The sequence below is a fragment of the Haliaeetus albicilla genome, chromosome 10, assembly GCF_947461875.1.
Source record: "Haliaeetus albicilla chromosome 10, bHalAlb1.1, whole genome shotgun sequence".
Taxonomy (NCBI): Eukaryota; Metazoa; Chordata; class Aves; order Accipitriformes; family Accipitridae; genus Haliaeetus; species Haliaeetus albicilla.
The window spans coordinates 23,064,866-23,083,381 of record NC_091492.1 but is presented as its reverse complement, the minus strand read 5'-3'; the positions used below and the strand labels follow the sequence as shown (position 1 = coordinate 23,083,381).

The window sequence follows — 18,516 nt, the reverse complement described above, 5'->3', positions numbered from 1 at the left end:
CAAAAGATATCCCAAAGGTTTCTGCTGCCACATGCTGCAGAATAGCCAGGCAAGATATAATGGAAGAGTGGCATGGGAAGGATTCATACAAAATTAAGACCTGCCTAATCTGCAGTATGTCCTGAAGTATAAAGCTCAATGCTAAAGACCAGCATTATTTCAAAAGATGCATGAACTGGGCAGAGACAAGGCAAGACTTTTGGGCATTCATTCCAAAACGTAAACTTGCAAAGGACTATAAGGATGACAGAACCTATTCTCTAGACTATCTACTCCTCAGTAACTCAGTATAAACAGAAAAAAAAACCTGTTTCATCTGAGGAGGGATACCATAACTGCTAGTATGTTCACTGCACAGAGTCCAGAGGGGAAGATTTTGTTTCATCTTTGGCCTTGGAACTCCTCTGAAATGCACCTGAGCAGAGATGCTAAGGACAGCATTGTGGCCATTATCAGCTAAGACAACAGCAGCCAGCCACTATTCTGATCTTAGATATCAGTGAAAGTGTTCAGTATTTTATGAACAGAGATGATTGCTGGTCTCCACTTCCCTATTATGATAGAAAACGCGACCTGCAAAACACCCCTACCCAAGGACCCTCCAGCATCAACAACTGCCCTGAAAAGGACACGGAAAGACTTTGGAGCACCATAAGCAAATTACCACTGCTGGAACACAGAGAGGTTTTGATAAGGTTCTTCACCAGAAGATCTTAAAGTTATCTTGGTATAAAAAGAAGAAAGTTACCTCACATAGTAGTAACAGGTTTAAATGATGAAAGACCAAGGGTAAGAGAAATGCTTGCAAGAACACAAACATGACGTAAAGACATCATATTACAGGCTCAGGACAAATACCTGTGACTTGAAGATGAGATTTGAGAAAGCCAAGAAACAGAAGGGGGGAAAGAAAGAGGGGGGGGAAGACCACCATGATTAAACAATACAATAAAGGAGAACTATTCCCACCACCCACATCCTATGAGTGCAGCCAGCAGGTCAAGGGAAGGATTTGCTCCTCTGTTTGGCACCTGTGAGTATCATGTTTGGGTTTGGGATGTCCAGTAGAATGAAGAATAACAAACTGGAGTGAGTGCAGCAAAAGACAGTTAGGGGGCTCAAATCACATGGTGTATGAGGAAACACTGAGGGAAATGTGTTTGTTCAGTCTTAAGAACAAAAGTCTAAGCAGGGATCTCACTGCTGTCTACAGCTACCTAATGGGAGAGTACAGGGAAGGTAGAGTCAGACTTCAGACACACACACCCCAAAATCATAAGAAACAACAGACAAGTTTGTAACAAGGAAGATTCCAATTAGATATTCCTGAAAATATTTTAACCATGAGGGTGATCAAACACTGGAAGAGAGGCCCAGAGATGCCACTACATCTCCACCCTTCGAGATAGACGAACACTTGACTGCACATTGTCCTGAGGAACCTGATCTAACTTTGAAGTTGGCCCTGCTTTGAGCTGAACTGGGTGACCTACAGAGACCCTTTCCAACCTGAATTATTCAACAATATCTTGACTTCAGGACAGTTTTGCTGACAGGCAGCAAACTCTTGGCTAGCAGTGCATACAGCAGGATATTGACCAAGTTGAGAAAAGACAGAACTTCCTGAGGCACACACATACACCACAAGCTAAGTCCTGATCTGATCATACCAGCTGAACCCAGTTTTCTTCCTAGACCTCAAGGAGAATAGATCATCCAGGAAAGACTGGTTCCTGATCTACAGACCAACCCTGAACTCACAAACAAAACATGCCCTGATGACTGCTACCTGGCACACCGCCATGAGCCCTTTAGCTCTTTGGCTGAAGGGCTCCTGAACCTAGTGTCCACTTGAAGAAAAGCAACAAGGAAGGTTCTGCTCCGATGTAGAGATCTCAAGGACAGAAGAGACTTTAAGAGAAAGCACTATGTGATCTCATTCCTTTGGATCCCTCAAAAAAAAAAAAAAAAAAGCCACACAGACACATGTCTCTTCCTCTGTAATCAAGACTTTTAAACATCGCACTCCACAGTTAATGGCTCAGCTATTTCATTCTTTCCTGTGTTTTATGGATAAATAACACTGTTGTTGTATTAACTCTTCAATGGGAGCCAGATAATAATTTAAAAACAAAGACTGGCATCTGTTTTATTAACAAATGACATTGTTGTATTAACTCTTTGACTAGAGCCAGATAATCCTTTAAAAGCCAAGAATGGCATTTGGGAGCCTCTAAACATTCCTACTTTTTCAGAGCCCTTCATAAAAAGTTATCCTGAATCATCTCCCAGTTTTACAGACTCTCCAACTTGCTTCCCATCCCTGACGTTTTGGGAGGGAAAAATACTCCTTTAACATTTCAGACCTTGAGACAGACGCCCCTCAAGTCATTTTGGTCAATCTTATTGGTTTTTTTAAACTTAGAAGTTTGTTCTTTCAATTTTTCTCATCTAACAAAATTTCAGCTTTTGGAGGGTGCATCTCTATCCTATCTCACCCTCGTGTGTAATTATGCCAACTGTCAGGTCATTTTGAGTCTCTCCAATAGTTCACACACTTGTACTCTGATCCTCCAATATGATGTCTCCTTAAACAGTCTCCATACCATCTGAAAGCAAGTTACTTTTCTGATTGCATCTTTTTATTAACTCTTCTTAAACAAGCTTCTTCAATTTATATAGGTTTGTTTTCTGGCTTTTTTGTTGTTGGATGGTGGGGTTTTTATGATGAACATTGCAATGGTAGGGTTTGGGGGCCTTTTTATAGTGCTTCTCAAAGGACAGTAAACAGGAGTACTTACAGTAAGTGCTGCAGAGCAACTTATAAACACGCATTTTTTGTAAACATTTTCTGCACTGCTCAGAGCATGAGTCAGAAGTTATATCCTTTCTCATGAGTTCCCTGACTAGCCTCTCCGAAGCAGTCATTTACAGCATCTAAAAATTTACTCTCACACAGTCATGTGACATACACACATCTATAAAGAATAATCTGAATTTTAAGGATATGTTTACAGCCTTCCAGGCACAATATAGAAGATTTCTCCCTATAGCTGCAGGGACCGCTCTAGCTCTTCCTTGCTGCCTTCTTAGCGCATTGGCTGATAAGACAGCATGCTCGTTAGCATTTCAATTTTCTTATTCCTACTGAGTCTGGAACCCCCTGCTGCTACAGAGGTTTCCTCTGTACATGGTGGGGTTTGCTGCTTTGATTTTTTTTTCCAACTACATCTGTGAACAGTTGTGGACACAGCTAGAACTACATTCCAGGTCTATATTGCTGCAGAGAGCAGTGAAAAGTGCCACCTCTGCCAATTGTTCAAGCCTCAGGGGAGCTGTGATTCAAGGTTCCAGATTGTTTGAACACACAGTAAAGGCACCATCTAAGCCTTGTGCAATAATACCAGAGTGCTTGGTCCTGACAGACCCGAAAACACTTAGCAAAAATCTGTAGAGGAGCAGACCACTCAATTACTCTGGCAGAAACAATCCCCACCACCTTCACCTGCTCACATTAGCAAGCCCAAGACCTGCTGGATTTGCTGCCAGCAGTTGTTCAATGAGCAGGACATGCCTCTTGGCATAGAGAATGTTTCTTATGCCCTGATCTATTTGGCTGAGCTGAAGGTGAAACAGCATAAAACTGTGGCCACTTTGTGTCCTCTAGGGCAGCTTCCTCATGTGGTGGTGTCAAGCCTCCTTAGTTTCAGTATCACACAGCACAGCTCCACTGGCAGAGGGCCATTGGCCAACTCCGTCCCTCCTTACTGCCTGAGGGCGCTTGTTTGTTTCTGTGCCTCTGCTGCTGCTGTTGACATTAGCACACCTGGAATTTAACAGAGAGAGTGGACACCACTTCTGCACATCACCTTGGCGCACAGCTTCATCAGAATCACGGCTGCAGCATTTTGATGGTTTCCCATCTGTCCCCATCCCTTGTTGGGTCATTGCACTGTATTGCCACCATAAGGGTGGCAATACTGAGCAAACTGTTGGAAATTACAAGAAATAACATAATTGTTGAACTCGGATAAAATAGGTCATCTCCTACTTCAGCTCATCCTGCTTAACTTTATTATTTTCTATGCAGATTCATCCTCCCTCTTTTGTGTACTGCAGCAAATCCCATGCACATAATCAAGGGGAAAAAAAAAAAATCATACAATAGTATCTTTCCATTTTCAGACAACACAGCTTTAAATTAGGGCTAGAAGCTTGTATTTTTATAAAAAGCAAATACTACAAATCCAGAAATTCTAAATTTAAGATTACACTTTAAACTAGATACATACCACCATGGAAATGTGTCACTGGAGGGGGGAAAAAAAAAAAAGAAAAGAAAAAAAAAAAATGACCACAAGCCTGCCCAGTTCACAAAATTTTGCTCTTCAACTTATGCTCCCATTTAAAGCTCAAGACAAACTTTAAAAATAAGACAATAATGACTGTAGAACTGTACACAGAATCTGCAGACAACCTAAAATAAAATAAGGCTCTCTCACCACGCTGGGTATCAACTCCACAGCCTACAGCTTATATCCAGAACTTCAAATTGTCACATACTTGACTGCTGGTTATTGTTTTAGATGATGCTAGCTAGTTTGCTTTTCCCCCCATCTACTGCCGATTAACATATCAGAAGCAATGGATGAAATGAGCTTTGAGACCTACAAAGCCTTAGACTAAAAATCACTCTATTCTCTTGAAAATTGAGGGAAAAAAAAAATTCACCTTCAACTCCACCACCATCAAAACCATCAGCTGCTTTCTGAACTTCTTGGTGCAGAACAGCTTCTCACTTCCTCGATTCTAAATGCTCCAGACCAGTTTTGTGTATACAACAAACTCAAAACTAGTTAAACAGTACTTATGGGCATCATCAAGCACAGCCTACTGCTTGTTTTTTTTAAATGAACAAATTATAACATTCAGTATCATTCAACATAAATCTCTATAGAGTCTGCCTGCCTGTATCATCCCCGGTTTTGGAGTTTTTAGGTGTGGACAGACTCCATATGGGGTATCCATTAACTGGGGTCCCTTTTTGAGGGATTCAAAGAGCCTCTTACAAGAGAATGCACAGAAATGTTAGCACCCACTTTCAAACTGGAAAAAAAAAAAAAATCTTTTTTTAGGGTTTTGGGTAATGATACATTTAAATCCATTATCCACCATACATAAGATATATACCTCAACTAAAGCCAAGCAAAAGTGACCTCCTAAAACCATCTTCTCAGCAGTGAACATTGAAAACTTGGAACTGCCCCCCACACCCAATCCGAAGCTTCAAAAATGCTGCATCAGTAGATCAATTCCAAATAGAGCAGACAGACAAAAATAAACGCAGACACATGCTAGTGATTGAATCAGAAGAACAGTCTTGTTTCCACTTACCAGCAGCCTCGGCAGTTACCATAGCACCAAATTCTTCCAGACTTCTACTGCACCTCAGCCCTGCCCTGTCAATACTGGTTGCTTTTTAAAATTTGAATAGACTGAATCAGCCACACTTACTGCCAGCCACAACATCAGCTCTGCCTCTTTTATCCGTGCACTGACTGTCCTTGGCCATAGCAGATGAATGAAGGACCTTGGTAGCAAGTCCTCATGCCAAAAGATGCTGGCTCCACACATGCCTCTGCACAGCACACAGCCAGCAGGATTACCAATATTTTTCCCCTCTAGATCTCACAGCACCATGACCGTGGTAAGATTAAGTTCAAAGAGACAAAGCTTTTTGGTTCCCTCCCCTACTTCCCAAGTACTTCAGCAGTAAACATCAGCATGTATGCTACTCCAGCACAGTGATGTTGAAATAGGACAGCATTCACTTCTGGCTCCTAAGAGAACTTGTGTGGTGGATTCTGCAGTGCAGATATTTTCAATGTTGTGATTTAAATTTGTATATTTAAAAATATATATTTCACTTTTTTGCTTCTGCCAATAAAAGACTTTCCCTGGAACAGAGATGGAAAGAGCCAAAATGCTAACTGTACTTCTAAATTAAAACCTAACTTTTAAAGATACAAAAGATCTCAGAGGCACTGGCTCTAGCCAGGAGGCATTATATATTGTTACTGGGCAGAAGTTACCCAAAAAGCTACAAGAAAAGTTATTTCACAGAAGTGACAATATTTGACTAACCTAAATTCAAACAAAGGGATCTCTTCAAGTGTCTGTTCTAAGTGTTACACAGTCATACCAGTAGAGGAGTACACTGATGGCTGCATTTGGTTTGTCCCCAGAAGGGGAATCCACCCATGTCACAATTCTTCAAGTCAAAAGACATTTCTTCAGAACAAACATGATACCCAGAGAGCCTGCCAAAAAGCCAACGTAAGAAAAGTATTTTGGCTAGTCTGAAGCTACTTTGTGTGAGCAACCCACAAAAATCCTCATGAACCCAGCAGAAAAGAACAGACCTGCCCTTTGACAGCAAGTAACTAATGCTGAAATTGCAGCACTTGCATCTGTTTGGCTTTTTGAGTGCAAGACTGAAGAACTCATGGGGTAGAACAGAGGAGGACACAGCAACAGAACTCATGTATACCCATACTTTATATTCATCAGTTTTAAGAATCCCAGGAGCAAAGAACATCTCCCTTTGAATGCCTGGAAAGCACCCAGCACTTGGGAGGCATTGCTATATGCGAAATAAATAAGGGTGGGGCAGAAGAAGGGAGAAAGCAATTAGTCCATGGTCATAACTGGACCAGGGCAGTATACCTTAAACAAAGGAGGCATTTCTTTACCCAAAAAACTATGAGACTTTCTCCAAGAAACTCAGAAAGAGTACTCTTCCCAAATGCTAGTTCTGACAATTAGCAGAGCAGATTTATTAAGGCTCTGCCATGAAAAGAAAGATATTATGCCTTCCCTTTATTTATTTCTTAACCTGTTGAAAGGTACCAAGTCAGAATGGTAAAACGATCCATGCCACTCCTCTTCCAAGCGCCTGTGAAGTTTACCTAGAAGGCTAACAAAATTCATGCCATCTGAAAGCTGGGGAAACGAAGGAGGAAAAATACATCGGTTTAGCACTGGTTGGCTATCTAATGACAACAAGCCTAGAACTCTTCTTTACTGTGCTGGTAACACCCTGACACAGTAGTCTCTCCTTAGAGCATGCTTTACTATATATGCCAAGGTACACTGAGGCTCAAACTTAAAGAGTTAAAAACAGAGATGTTAAATAATTTGTTTTGTAGGCCATGACTTCCAGTAAAGCAGTCATTCCCTGCTCAGTTAGTGAACTAACAATATCACTAACACGTGGTAGAAATTCCTGGGATTGGCATTTTATTACGTGGCTCAGCCAAGACCAAGCAACCCAGCTGAGCCACCAGTTAAACAAGGGATGTTCCTCTCTTCCAGAGGCGAGTTCATGACTCAAAGGCTTACTGCATCCTGCAATTTTTTCTAATAACCGCACCTATCTGGTAGGAAACCTGTCCTCCCAGCTATAATGCACCCCACTCTTTCAACACACACAGTTAAGTCTAAAATAATCAAGCTAAATTGTTAACTTAGAGATTAATAACATTCCCCATCACACTGGTGGCATTTCAGGGACTTTCATAGTCTCTTGTACAAAGCTCTGAACTATCATTCTTGTTGTCTGAGGTGGGCCCTGACTTCATGCCAGGTTTAAAGAGTGGTGAGAAATGATAACCCATATCAATTTACCACCTAAAACCACATTGTTGCAGTTATGGTGGGGGAAGGGGCATGTTATTTTAAGGCAGTGAAAAAACAAGTGACATCAGTTTAAAAAAATTACCTATGGTACATAAAATACTGGATTCCAACTGTCTCTGACTCCTCAGTCTAACAATAAATATTTTGGGACTACTTCATAATGGAATAGAATGAATCTCTGAAGTGGAAGTGGTTCTGGTTTTATTCGTGGATGTTGAGCTGTTCTGTAACAGTGCTTCAGAAATAGCACTGACGGGCTCCAGAAAGAATCCCAATTCTCCAAGCAGAGGTCAGTAAAGACAAATAATGCAAGGCTGAAAAGAAGTAGATAAAGGCAAGAAAATAAAATTCTTAAGAGCTCATTAAAAACAACTACAAGTATCCTGAGGCATGGAGGATTCCACTGCACATCAGCCCTTAGAAAGGCAGAGAAGCTCTAAAAGCCAAAGAGTGTGGAAGAGAAGGTGAGTGAGCAGAACAAAATTAAGAGGCAGCAATCTGGTAACATAACACATCTTCTCAGTCTGTTTATGAGTAAATACTGACAAAACTACAGGAAGAATAAAAAACTACTTTTGCTAGACCACAGTATCAGATTCCCAGCTCCCTTCCAATTTTAGGATCACGTTCAACTGGTAACTGTCAGCTGTAGGACGGGTCAAATCTGTCCCTTTTCTCTGTTACCTTCAGGAAGGGAAAAGACTGATGAAGTAGATTAGCAATATATGTAGGAATACTGAAAGGCAGAAAATACAGATCAGAGATAAGACTTGACTTGAGCACCATTTAAGAAAGAAAAGGCATAACACAAGCCTCACCAGGTTAAATCACTGCTAGGATCTGGCCAGAATAACCAGCTTCTCCATCTGCCACCCCAAGCACCATCACATCCAACAGGACCCCAAACCCTGCAATATACTGTGGTTGAAACCAACTGTGTCTGAAGCTAAGGTGTCCCACCACCTTAGTTTTCCAACTTTAGATTTTTCACTCTTGACAGTTGACTTGTTCTCTAAGTCAGCTGGTATTCAACAAAGTTCACATAAACCATGTCAGTGGCAAATAGTGCATTCAGTCTGGGAGCAGCATGAAGCATTACTGATACCAATTCTCTGATTATTTATTCTGGTTACACCCAATTGAGGAAGTAGAATTTTTGTTCACTTTGTCCTGCTGATTAACAAACCTCACTTCCAAATGCACCATTCAGAGCTGCTGAAAAATTTTATCCAATATATTAGGGAAGTTAAACAGGTTTCCACAACTGAATGGACTTGAGATTGTTTGACTGCCAGTCTAAACAACAGGCCTTTTCTCCTGGCATGAACAAAGCTTAGAAAACAGTAAAGAAAGACACCAGAGGTACCGCAAATATCTAACAGAAAGGCGTCCAAAAGATGGCAAGTCATATAAAGACTACAAGTTTCACGCTGAAGACTAATCTTGCATTTCAGTTCATCATAACAGACAGTCAGCTTCAAACAGCAGCTTGAGTTCCTGCTTTCTCCACTAAAAAACAGGGTGAGCAGTATAAATGCAATACCCAAATCAGAAGAAAACACTCTGCTGCCAGGTAGCTGGTTCTCTTAAGAGGTATTCTCCCATCCTTATAGGCTAATTTGCTCTCTTTTAGGCTTCAATCAGGAAATGGATGGTACCAATTCTTATGAAAGGAGGATTTACCTGCTAATAGAAGTTTTCATGAAATTACAGTAAGAAAGAACTGTAATATTTACATAAGTTTTTTTTTTAATTATGTGGAAAACATATTACAGAAAAAGTAACACATGGGAAGTTTTGGTAGATGTATTTATGAAATAAGAATACTTTCTCTTTAAAACAGTGACAGATAGTCAGAGTTAGGGTGAGCACTGGGAGAGCAACACACACTGAATTCACAGATCTTTACATGCTGACATCTCCACAACAAGGAACAAAGGCTAGATGTGGAGAGCATCAATACAAAGAACTTGTAAACAAGAAGGAAGATTGTATCTCTAGGATTGAAACTGTAGTGTGGAAACAGGAGATCCAGTCTTATACCACAGGTACAATGTAAAACCCATTCCTAGAAAAGCAGTTAAGAAAACAAATCTGGCAGTGCAGTCAATGTAAGACAGTTAACACAATTCAGCTTTACAGGGCCAGCGGCAGAGCTGAAGAAAGAATCAGGCTTCACAGCAGATGATAAATTCTTTAGCAGTTCATCATCTGAGAGCTCCGTAAGCAAAGGAAAAAAAGTTTCGCCTCTATAAAAGTTATTCAACTTGTAGAATTTAATTATTAAACAGAGAATTGCTTAGATCTATAAGCCTAGAACATTTAAATAAGTTCCCATTATTCTATGATTTGATTTATTAACTGTAAACATATTCTGAAGAACTGAAGCATAATAATGTTTTACATATATTCTAAAGATGTTCAGTTGATTTTGCTAGAGTTTACTTTTGCCATATTCCTGCTTTTTCTATAAGAGACATTCAGAAATAGCAGGGGGAGGAGGGAGAAGAAAGAAAGGAAAAAAAACCAACAACAATAAAACCTTTTCCTGAAATTATTGTTCTTTACTGTGCAAAAATCTCACAAGTCTAACTGGACAAAAGAAAAGAAAAATTAACAGAAAGAAAGAAAGAAAGAAGTTATCATAGCCTGAAATCTAGAAGATCTCAGATTTCAGACATACCTAAATGCACACAAGTAAAAAAAAAAAAAAAAAAAAAATCACACATCACCATCACTACTTCCATTTTGTTTCCTAATTTCACAAATTATTTTAATAAGAAATTTATATTCTACCAGTACAATGGATGGGCCCATGATATTACTATAAAGCACCGAGTTTCACTTTCCATTTCATTGATTTAAAAAAAAAAAAGGAATTAAAAAAAGTTATCAGCTGCAAATCAGATATTCCAATCTCATAACATGCTTTACACTGAAAAAGCTACTCTCAATACTACTCCCTTTTGCAAGAGTTTAGCAGAATGACAACAAAAAAATAACAACTCATATGAGATGTCATCAATAGACATGAAACCTCCACAGAAAATGAGAGTGTCTCTACACTTTGGAGCACCAAAGCTCAGTCAGTCAGTAGCTGAGCAAGCAAGACTTGCTTGGGCAAGACTGTTTGCAAACAGAAACAAGGTGAGAACTGTTTACTGAATCTACTTGGGGGGATTTATTTATGTGTTGGTTTGTTTAAATGAATGTCTGCGGAGCAGCATAAATTCAAGCAAGCAGACATACCTGCAAACAGAAGAACAACCCCCTCTCTGTGCTGGTTTTGGATTCTTGGAAACCAGGATGGAAAAAATAAAAAGGGGGAGGAAATCAATTATTTACAGGCTTATCAGATACAAATCAGGGATCACACAGCATGCGCAGACACTAAAAATCATCAGTTCCCACAGAATACCCCTACAGCCACATCCAGACATGCATGACATTATAAAGTGTCCGCAGTATAACCAGCCAATGGATGCACACAGACAACCATGCCATTAAAGCCACCGACGTCAGAGCGCTTCATGGACAGGCCTTCTGTCAGCATCTGGAAACCATTAGAGCACACGAGTGAAAGGCTTTTCAAACAGCAATCACACTCACCATATGCTGAAGAGAAATGGAAAGTTGGCAAGGAGAAACATAAGCAAGGAAGAGAAGGGCACATTACTTGTTACTAATGTAAAGACTGCTAAACAACCAATAAATCTGACCTTTATTTTTCTTTTTCAGTCAGAGAGAAACTAAGCTATTTTTAAGTCTGGGATACGATGCACTTGCGTATAAAAGCTAAAGATTTTAAATAAACTATGGTATGAACTAAGCTAGATTAGCTCTTCGGCCACTCTGCTCAAAGTACTCTTTCCTCCCTCTCTCAGAAAAATGCCTGCAACCTAAGCGAGTACTGACCAACGTCTCTGGACAACAGGCTTCACATCTCAAAGCAACTGTGAAACAGTGCTGGAAGAAGGATACCAACACACACATGTCTTCCCACTGTTCCTCTTCTGCCCTTCTGGGTCTCTTCTTCCCCACTTAATGCACAGAAAGCACTGTATCAAGGACTGATCCAGCAAAAAGACAGTTAACATGATCCAACTCACTACACAGTCAGTAGTGCCGGCACAAACAAAAGGGTTTAAAAAAAAATAAAAATCATGGCAAGAAGAAAAGCTAGACTGGCTCTTTCGGGAGCCTTCCTGAGATGACTCAAAGTCCTTGTGAAACCGCCCGGTGCCCCTGGCACAGAGGGCTGTGCCACTTGGCACCTCCTCTGCCCACAGACCACACTTGCTCTGTTTGCACAGAGCACACAGAGCCACCACCGACAGGCTGCAGGCTCTGCCACCACCAGAGAGGTCAGACTTGCTGCAGAATGCCAGCATGCCAAAGTATCCATCAGTAAGCTGCTATCCAAAACCAAATAATTAGCAGAAAAGACAGCTGTCAACAGCAAACTGCCATTGCAAACGCAGTCCATAGGCTGCTGGACTGTCTTTCCTAGGAGCAGCTCAGAAATGGAGAAGATGCTGCAGGACAGGTGACTTTTGCTGGAATCAGGAACCCATGCACAATCAGGGTCAGCCTCTGGGATGTCCTCCCCAGCAATACTCCATCACAACCCAATGCGTGGCTGGGGGAGGTAAAACAGGTCAAGAAACTGAAACGGTGGTCAGGAACAAGCACTGCCACCCATGAGACAATTCACCTTCCCCCAGCATAAAGTGGACAACAAAGATGAATTGTCCTCCTGAGTCACAACAGCCTGTAAGTTGTGGGTTGACTGCCCTACCCTGATGAGTCGTACACTGCTCCTGTTTACCAAGCAGAGACCATCTAATGGGAAAACAGAAGCTGTGAGATGTGCTGACATATCAACAGTGAACAGAAACATGTATTTGAGAGAGAGAAAGAGAGAGAGGATAAGAGTCCAGTGCTTCAAATATAGTTAAGGTTGAACTGTTATAAACACCACTGTGATAAAAGCATGAGTTATTTGTGGCAGCTCAGGAACAGAGAGTCACATACATTTCTGCCAGTCTGCTCATCTGAGGAATGCTGGAAGCAAGCCACTCACAGAACCACGAAGAGGTCTGGACTGGAAGGGACCTTGGGACCTTCCTTCTTCATCCTCCTGCCCAAAGCATAAGTAACTCTGAAAGTCTTATCAGGCAGTCTGGGGCCTTGCCTGGGCAAATTTGAAGATGGATATGTCACAGCCTCTCCAGGCATCCTGTTCTGGTGCTTAACCATTCTCACGAGCAAAAGTCTTTCCAGCTGGCATATCCCTTGCCACAACTTGTGACCCATTGCCTCTTGTCCTTTTTTTCCAGTTGACAACACTCAGGAGACACACACACTATGGCTCAGGAATTAAGTACCCAGCAAGCCTTAAGACAAAACTGTTCAATAACACTTGGAATAGAACTAAATGAGGGTTGCTGCAATCCTGCCCTTCCCTCTCCCAGCTCAGTCCATCCCTTTATTGACTCGCCTTCAATGCACATCAGGGAGCAGAACCCTGAAAAGTAGTCCTCCATTTAAAAAAAAAAAATAAAAGAAAGAGAGCAGCAATTTCTGACAGTGATGTCAATAGATTAAATCATCATAATTATTTTGAAGTGGCCAGCTTTCAACCAGTTATCTCCTTGAACCAGTTCACCATAGGACCAGGTAACAGATTGTCAACGTGAGGGAAGGCACAGAAACATACAGCAAATGGAAGGGCAGAATCCCACAGTCCTGACTTGTATCATCTTAAAGTGTTGCAGAACCACTCCCTGTGTGTTCAGCGAAGACAAGGAGGTGAGAAGAGGGCTGGAACTAGAGACTGTAGACTAAATCCTCCTCTACTCTGAGGATAAGAGCCATCTCCCCAAACAAAGCCTCCTTGTCAAGACAATTTTTCAAGGGTAGCCTGGCAGCCTCCGCCCTCCCAGAAAAACAAACAATCAAAACAAAACAAACACAAAAAACCCAACCACACAAAAAACAAACCCAGTAAGTAAACATGACCTCTTATCAATACACACTAAAACCACCAGAATGAGAAATGACCACCATTCAGCTAAAAGTCTCAATCACCTTTCTTTAACTCAAAGGACTGTGGTTATATCTCAGTGAATGAGCAGTGGGAGAGCCAAAGCTAAGAAAAGCTGATAAAAGTTTCTTAAGTGCACCAAATGGACTTTTTGCATGCTGTACTTGCTTTGAAATACCCGCCAGTAAACTAAGCTAGATTTTACTGATGCTGAGGCAGAAAAGTCTAGCAATGGTAAAAGGAGAGTATTCACAAATCACTTCATCTGCTTCTTTAACAAAAGCACCTTTATGGAGCAGGTGCATTAAAGGGCAGGGGAGAAAGACAATGTAAAAGAGGAAGCTTTTCTGCCAGCTACTGGTGCAGTGCCGTGGCAGTCTAAAGCAACTTGTGTCTGTACTGCTGCAGTCCCTCCCTCTTCCCTTGTGCTGGCACTGGTCTTTGCAAAATTGAGCAGAGAGATAATCTGCCTGAAAAATGGGGGGAGGTGAGGGTGCGTTATTTTTACTGCTAGGATACAATGTGGTGGGTAAAAACAAAGGAGAGAACCACAGCATACCGGAGTAACAGAAAGGAGAAGTTAAAAAGGTGGTACTGATGGTGGTACTCAGTTGACTCTATCTCAGGCTTCTCTGCCACAGTGACACCACCAAATCCAGAACTGGCACTGTCTGATGCCAATTCAAGAACTCTTATCACAGCATATCGTAGACAGGCAACATCTCTTGTTAGGCTGCAAAAAGTCATCATGTGAGCTTCAGGATTCTTACAGCTCCAGTAAAAGCCACTGGGAACTTCTATCCCATTTCTTACCTGCAACCTTCGTTTCTGTTGTTTAGTAGCAACTGTCAGCATCTAACCAGAGCGTAGAGCGCTAGACTAACAATTATTAGCACAGAAAGATGATAGCTTTGAGCTATGGAACAAAATCAATCAGAACTCCTCAAAGCACACTTCCTGAAATTCATTCCACCAAAGTATTTTTTGAGTAAACCTTGTTTCAAAATCCAGTCGCTCACATTTTAAAACTAAATGTGAAAAGCCATTACAAACTCCAGCAAGAGAGACACAGTGAATAACATCACGCAGTCCTTACCTCACTACTCCGTACAGCATAAATAAAATAACAAGCTACAGAGCAGAGACTTTACACCTGAAGTACCCATTCTGGAAACGAGCTTAGAAAGATCCCTCTTCCTCTCCCCTTGCTAAAGGGCTTCCAGCTGAGTTCCTAGGGACATGCTTTACCACTTATGCCACTTGAAAACTTTCTTCCATTCCCTCCAATCCCTTCTTTAGATTTCTGAACTTGTATTCCTTTAAATTGAAGACACCATGGTGTAGTAAACCCTGGAGAGCTTCCTAAGAAGAGATGCCTCTGTCACAGTTCACTATTATAACATACCAAGCCTCCAATGGGCAGACTTCAAACTACTGAAGATGAGACGCACAAGCCTACCTTCTTAAGTGACAGACAGCCAGCAGCTACAATATAAATTCACAATTACAAATCCCCAGCACTACAGTGTGCAAGATAGAAATTGGAGTGCTCTCTACCAGCAAAAGAAAAACAAGGCACAGCAATGGCTGAGACATCAGACCAGCTCTCAAAAGCTCACCACTGCCCTGACTTCAGACCATAGCTATCAACATTTCATGTGCGTATTGCTATAGCGTTAATACACATGGTTCTGTATCTTTCAAAGTACTCCTGGACATTAATTGTAATTACAGAATACAGTAAAAACAACAATGGACTATTAATATAGAAAACTCTGATCTTGGGAAACAAGCAGCGAATTCCATTATCTCCCTGTAAGATTGATCCAGAATACAGTAAGGATTAAGTGCTGTTCCGTGACCTTTCATAATGTGATTTCTTTGGAAAATTGTCTTGAAGTTCACTGTAAATTATTTCAATTTTAGCAGCTACATAAACTAATCAAAGTGGGGTTTCAAAACAGACAAGCAGTTAATTGCCAAGTCAGTGAAGTGAAAGAATAAAGATGGTCTTTTCCCTGCATTTGTAAAGTGTTCAGCCCAGCATCCACCTCTGCACAGATAACCTAATAATTATTAAAGGCCTAAATGCAGCACAATTCAAGATCCTTTGCAAGCCTCTTTACAAATAGGCCATGTCTCAATTCAACGACAGCAAAAAATTTCAACAGTAAGAAGTTATGACTTTAAATTGGTTTTCAGTAGGAATGTTTGCTGCCCTTCCCTAAGACCCCTAAACCAGTCAAGAGTTCAAATGTCTTCTGTGTGGCTTTCACTTCTGGATAGTTATATCTGCAACATTCATCCTTTAGCAATGAAAAACGCCAAATACATACACAGACAGCAGGCGGATACCTTTATAATGATTAAAAATTAAATCTACACTAGCAGTAAAAACCCAGACCTTGTTAGAAATGCCCCTTTATTGCTTCCCCACGTTTCCCAACATCCTGAATGCTGCTTAAAAGGAACTCCACATACATTCTGGTTCAGTTACATCTTGGATCAAAATACTGCCCAATACAGTGACCATAAGACTGGATGAGCGCCAAAATCCACTGCCAGTTCAGTTCACTGAGGTGCCGCCTAGTAAGGGATGGCTGCTTCTAATGCTACCAAAAGGATTTGCTGCTTTTGCAGTTCTTCCACTTGCTACTGTTCAAAGTAGTACAGACTGATAGGGCGGACGCAGTCTCAACAACAGCCTACGATATTAAATATTACCACAAACATGATTTGGTGAGGAAAAACTTTCTCATATTTAGCATTCTGGTTCCAGCACAGTCTCCCAAGCTTCCACAGTTATCTGACATGATACTCTGTGGTGCAATCTATCCTGAGATAATGACTTGAGTCCAAATTCAGGTCCTAGACTAGAGATGACAGAAGTAGGGCAGATTCCAGCTTATATTCACCATCTCATTTCCCTCTCTTTGAGCATCTTTTCCTTGATCATGCATAAGGGGTTTCTAAGAAACAGTCTCCGAAGTTCTCCTTCCAGTGCTCAAGTACTGCTATGACTACTCTTTACCATGCAAACAACTCTCTAACAGTCCAAAATTAAGTTCAAGGTCCCTCCCTTCTACCTCACTCCACTTCTGAGGCATCATAATTTCAGAAATCTGAGTGACCAGACCCAGCTAGCAAGAGGAAAAACTATTTTAATGAAAACTGCACTGGAGACTCAAAGTTTCCTAAATTTTTAAAGCTGCCCACACCAAACAGCACAGAAAGCAGCTGTGTAAGTGCCTCTGCTTCCAGTGCATTCTACCACGTTTAAATCTCTTAACCAAGAGAATATAACCTCCCCATGATGTACCTGCCTGTTACACTCAGCAGCCATGGGACCTCTAAACCTTCCAGAAAGAAGGTCAGAGTACAGCAGAACTGCTAAATACGCATCACCAACCACTGAACTGGAATAAGACACTTACCCATCTCTACCTTTACTGACGATCTTCACTTCAAAGTAATAAATGCCACAGGCTGCAGGTATAGGGTGCGTAGCTCTGACCGAGGCAGCATCTTTGTGATTTTTACCGTGACCTAGGAAAAAACAGAAATGTAAGTACTGATGGGATTTGAACTGTCCCACGCCTTGATGTAAAACGCCACTGTCTGAACACAGCGGGGATCCGTTTCTACATATATCCAACAATTTAAAGCACACTATTCAGAGAACTAGAATACACAATCCTGCACTGCCACCATGAACAATCCCTACACTAAGAGCACTGTAGCTTCTCCTTTGTTTTCACTGTGAAGTTGCTGAGAAGGACTCACTATCCCCCTCCCCACATACATAATTTGAAGACCAATGTACATCAACAGAAGACAAAAATGATTACACAAGAGGGGAATGACATCAGTGTTTACTAACCAGGCAAGAAAAGGAATAATCAGCTCTCCGCTGGGTGGGTAGGGAAAACAGCCTCCAATAGCAAGCAAGAAAAACATCAGTGCGATTCCCCAAGTCCTACAAGTCTGCGAACATCTATTTTGTGTAAATTCAAGGAGCCAAAGCCCCAGTTATGCAGCGTGCCGACGCCATCCGACCCCTCGGCCGGGTTTTAAGCGGGATGACAGAGTAAATAGACGATCCGGCTACACAGACGCGCTGGGGCCCGGCCCGGTGACACCGCAAAGCGTTATATAAAAGGCAGCCACGCCGCCGGGGAAAGAGCCCCCGGCTCCAGACCACCGCCGCTTCCCGAGCCCAGCAAAACCCCGCGCCGGGCTGGAGGCCGGCCACGGCACCCGGGACGAGCAGCCCGCCCCGCGGCCGGAGCTCGGCGGCCCCCCGCCGCTCCCCGCGCTGCTCCCCGGCCGAGGCCCCCCTTCCCCCGGGGCTGCCACAGCGGAGGCCCGGGCTGCCGGCCCAGTCCGCCGCCCGGCTGGCCCCGCGGAGCGGCCGGGCCAAGGGCCGTCCCGCTCCAGGCCGAGGCCGAGGCCGAAGCCGAACCCGGCGCCGCCGCCGCCCCAGCCCGGCACCTTTGTAGTGGACGCGCAGGTTGCCCTGCGAGAGGCCGATGTAGTTGTACTTGTCCTTGGGGCTCCAGGACCGCGGCAGCGGCGTCTCCTCCTGGTTGACGGCGGGGTAGAGGCGGCGGAGGCGCTGGCTCAGCTCCTGCTCCTCGGGCGGGCACGGCAGCGCCGCGTCCCCCCCGTGCAGGCTCCCCGCGCCCGCATCCGCCATCTTGGATTCGCTTTGTGTCAGCGGGCGGGGAGCGAGGCCCGGCTCCGGCCGCCAGCCAATGGGGTGCGAGCGTGGC

General features: G+C 42.6%; 1 protein-coding gene across 5 annotated transcripts in view; it reads right to left on the bottom strand.

Moving 5' to 3' along the window:
- The window catches only part of RANBP10 (RAN binding protein 10), an 87,377-nt gene extending 68,880 nt beyond the window's left edge, over positions 1–18,497 (bottom strand). For 2 of the 5 annotated variants that reach the window (XR_011326559.1, XM_069793932.1), the window contains exons 1-2: positions 18,236–18,490; positions 17,179–17,290 (exon numbers count right to left, since the gene is read on the bottom strand). Coding sequence is in view for 3 of the 5 variants with exons in the window: in XM_069793932.1 (XP_069650033.1) it covers positions 17,179–17,290; positions 18,236–18,440 (317 nt within the window). In the remaining 2 variants the exon portion in view is untranslated. Of the gene's footprint in view, positions 1–17,178; positions 17,291–17,468; positions 17,554–18,235 lie in introns of those variants that run through there. The other 3 variants (XM_069793934.1, XM_069793933.1, XM_069793935.1) reach the window with 3 other exon arrangements.
- Between the last annotated feature and the right edge of the window lie 19 nt (positions 18,498–18,516).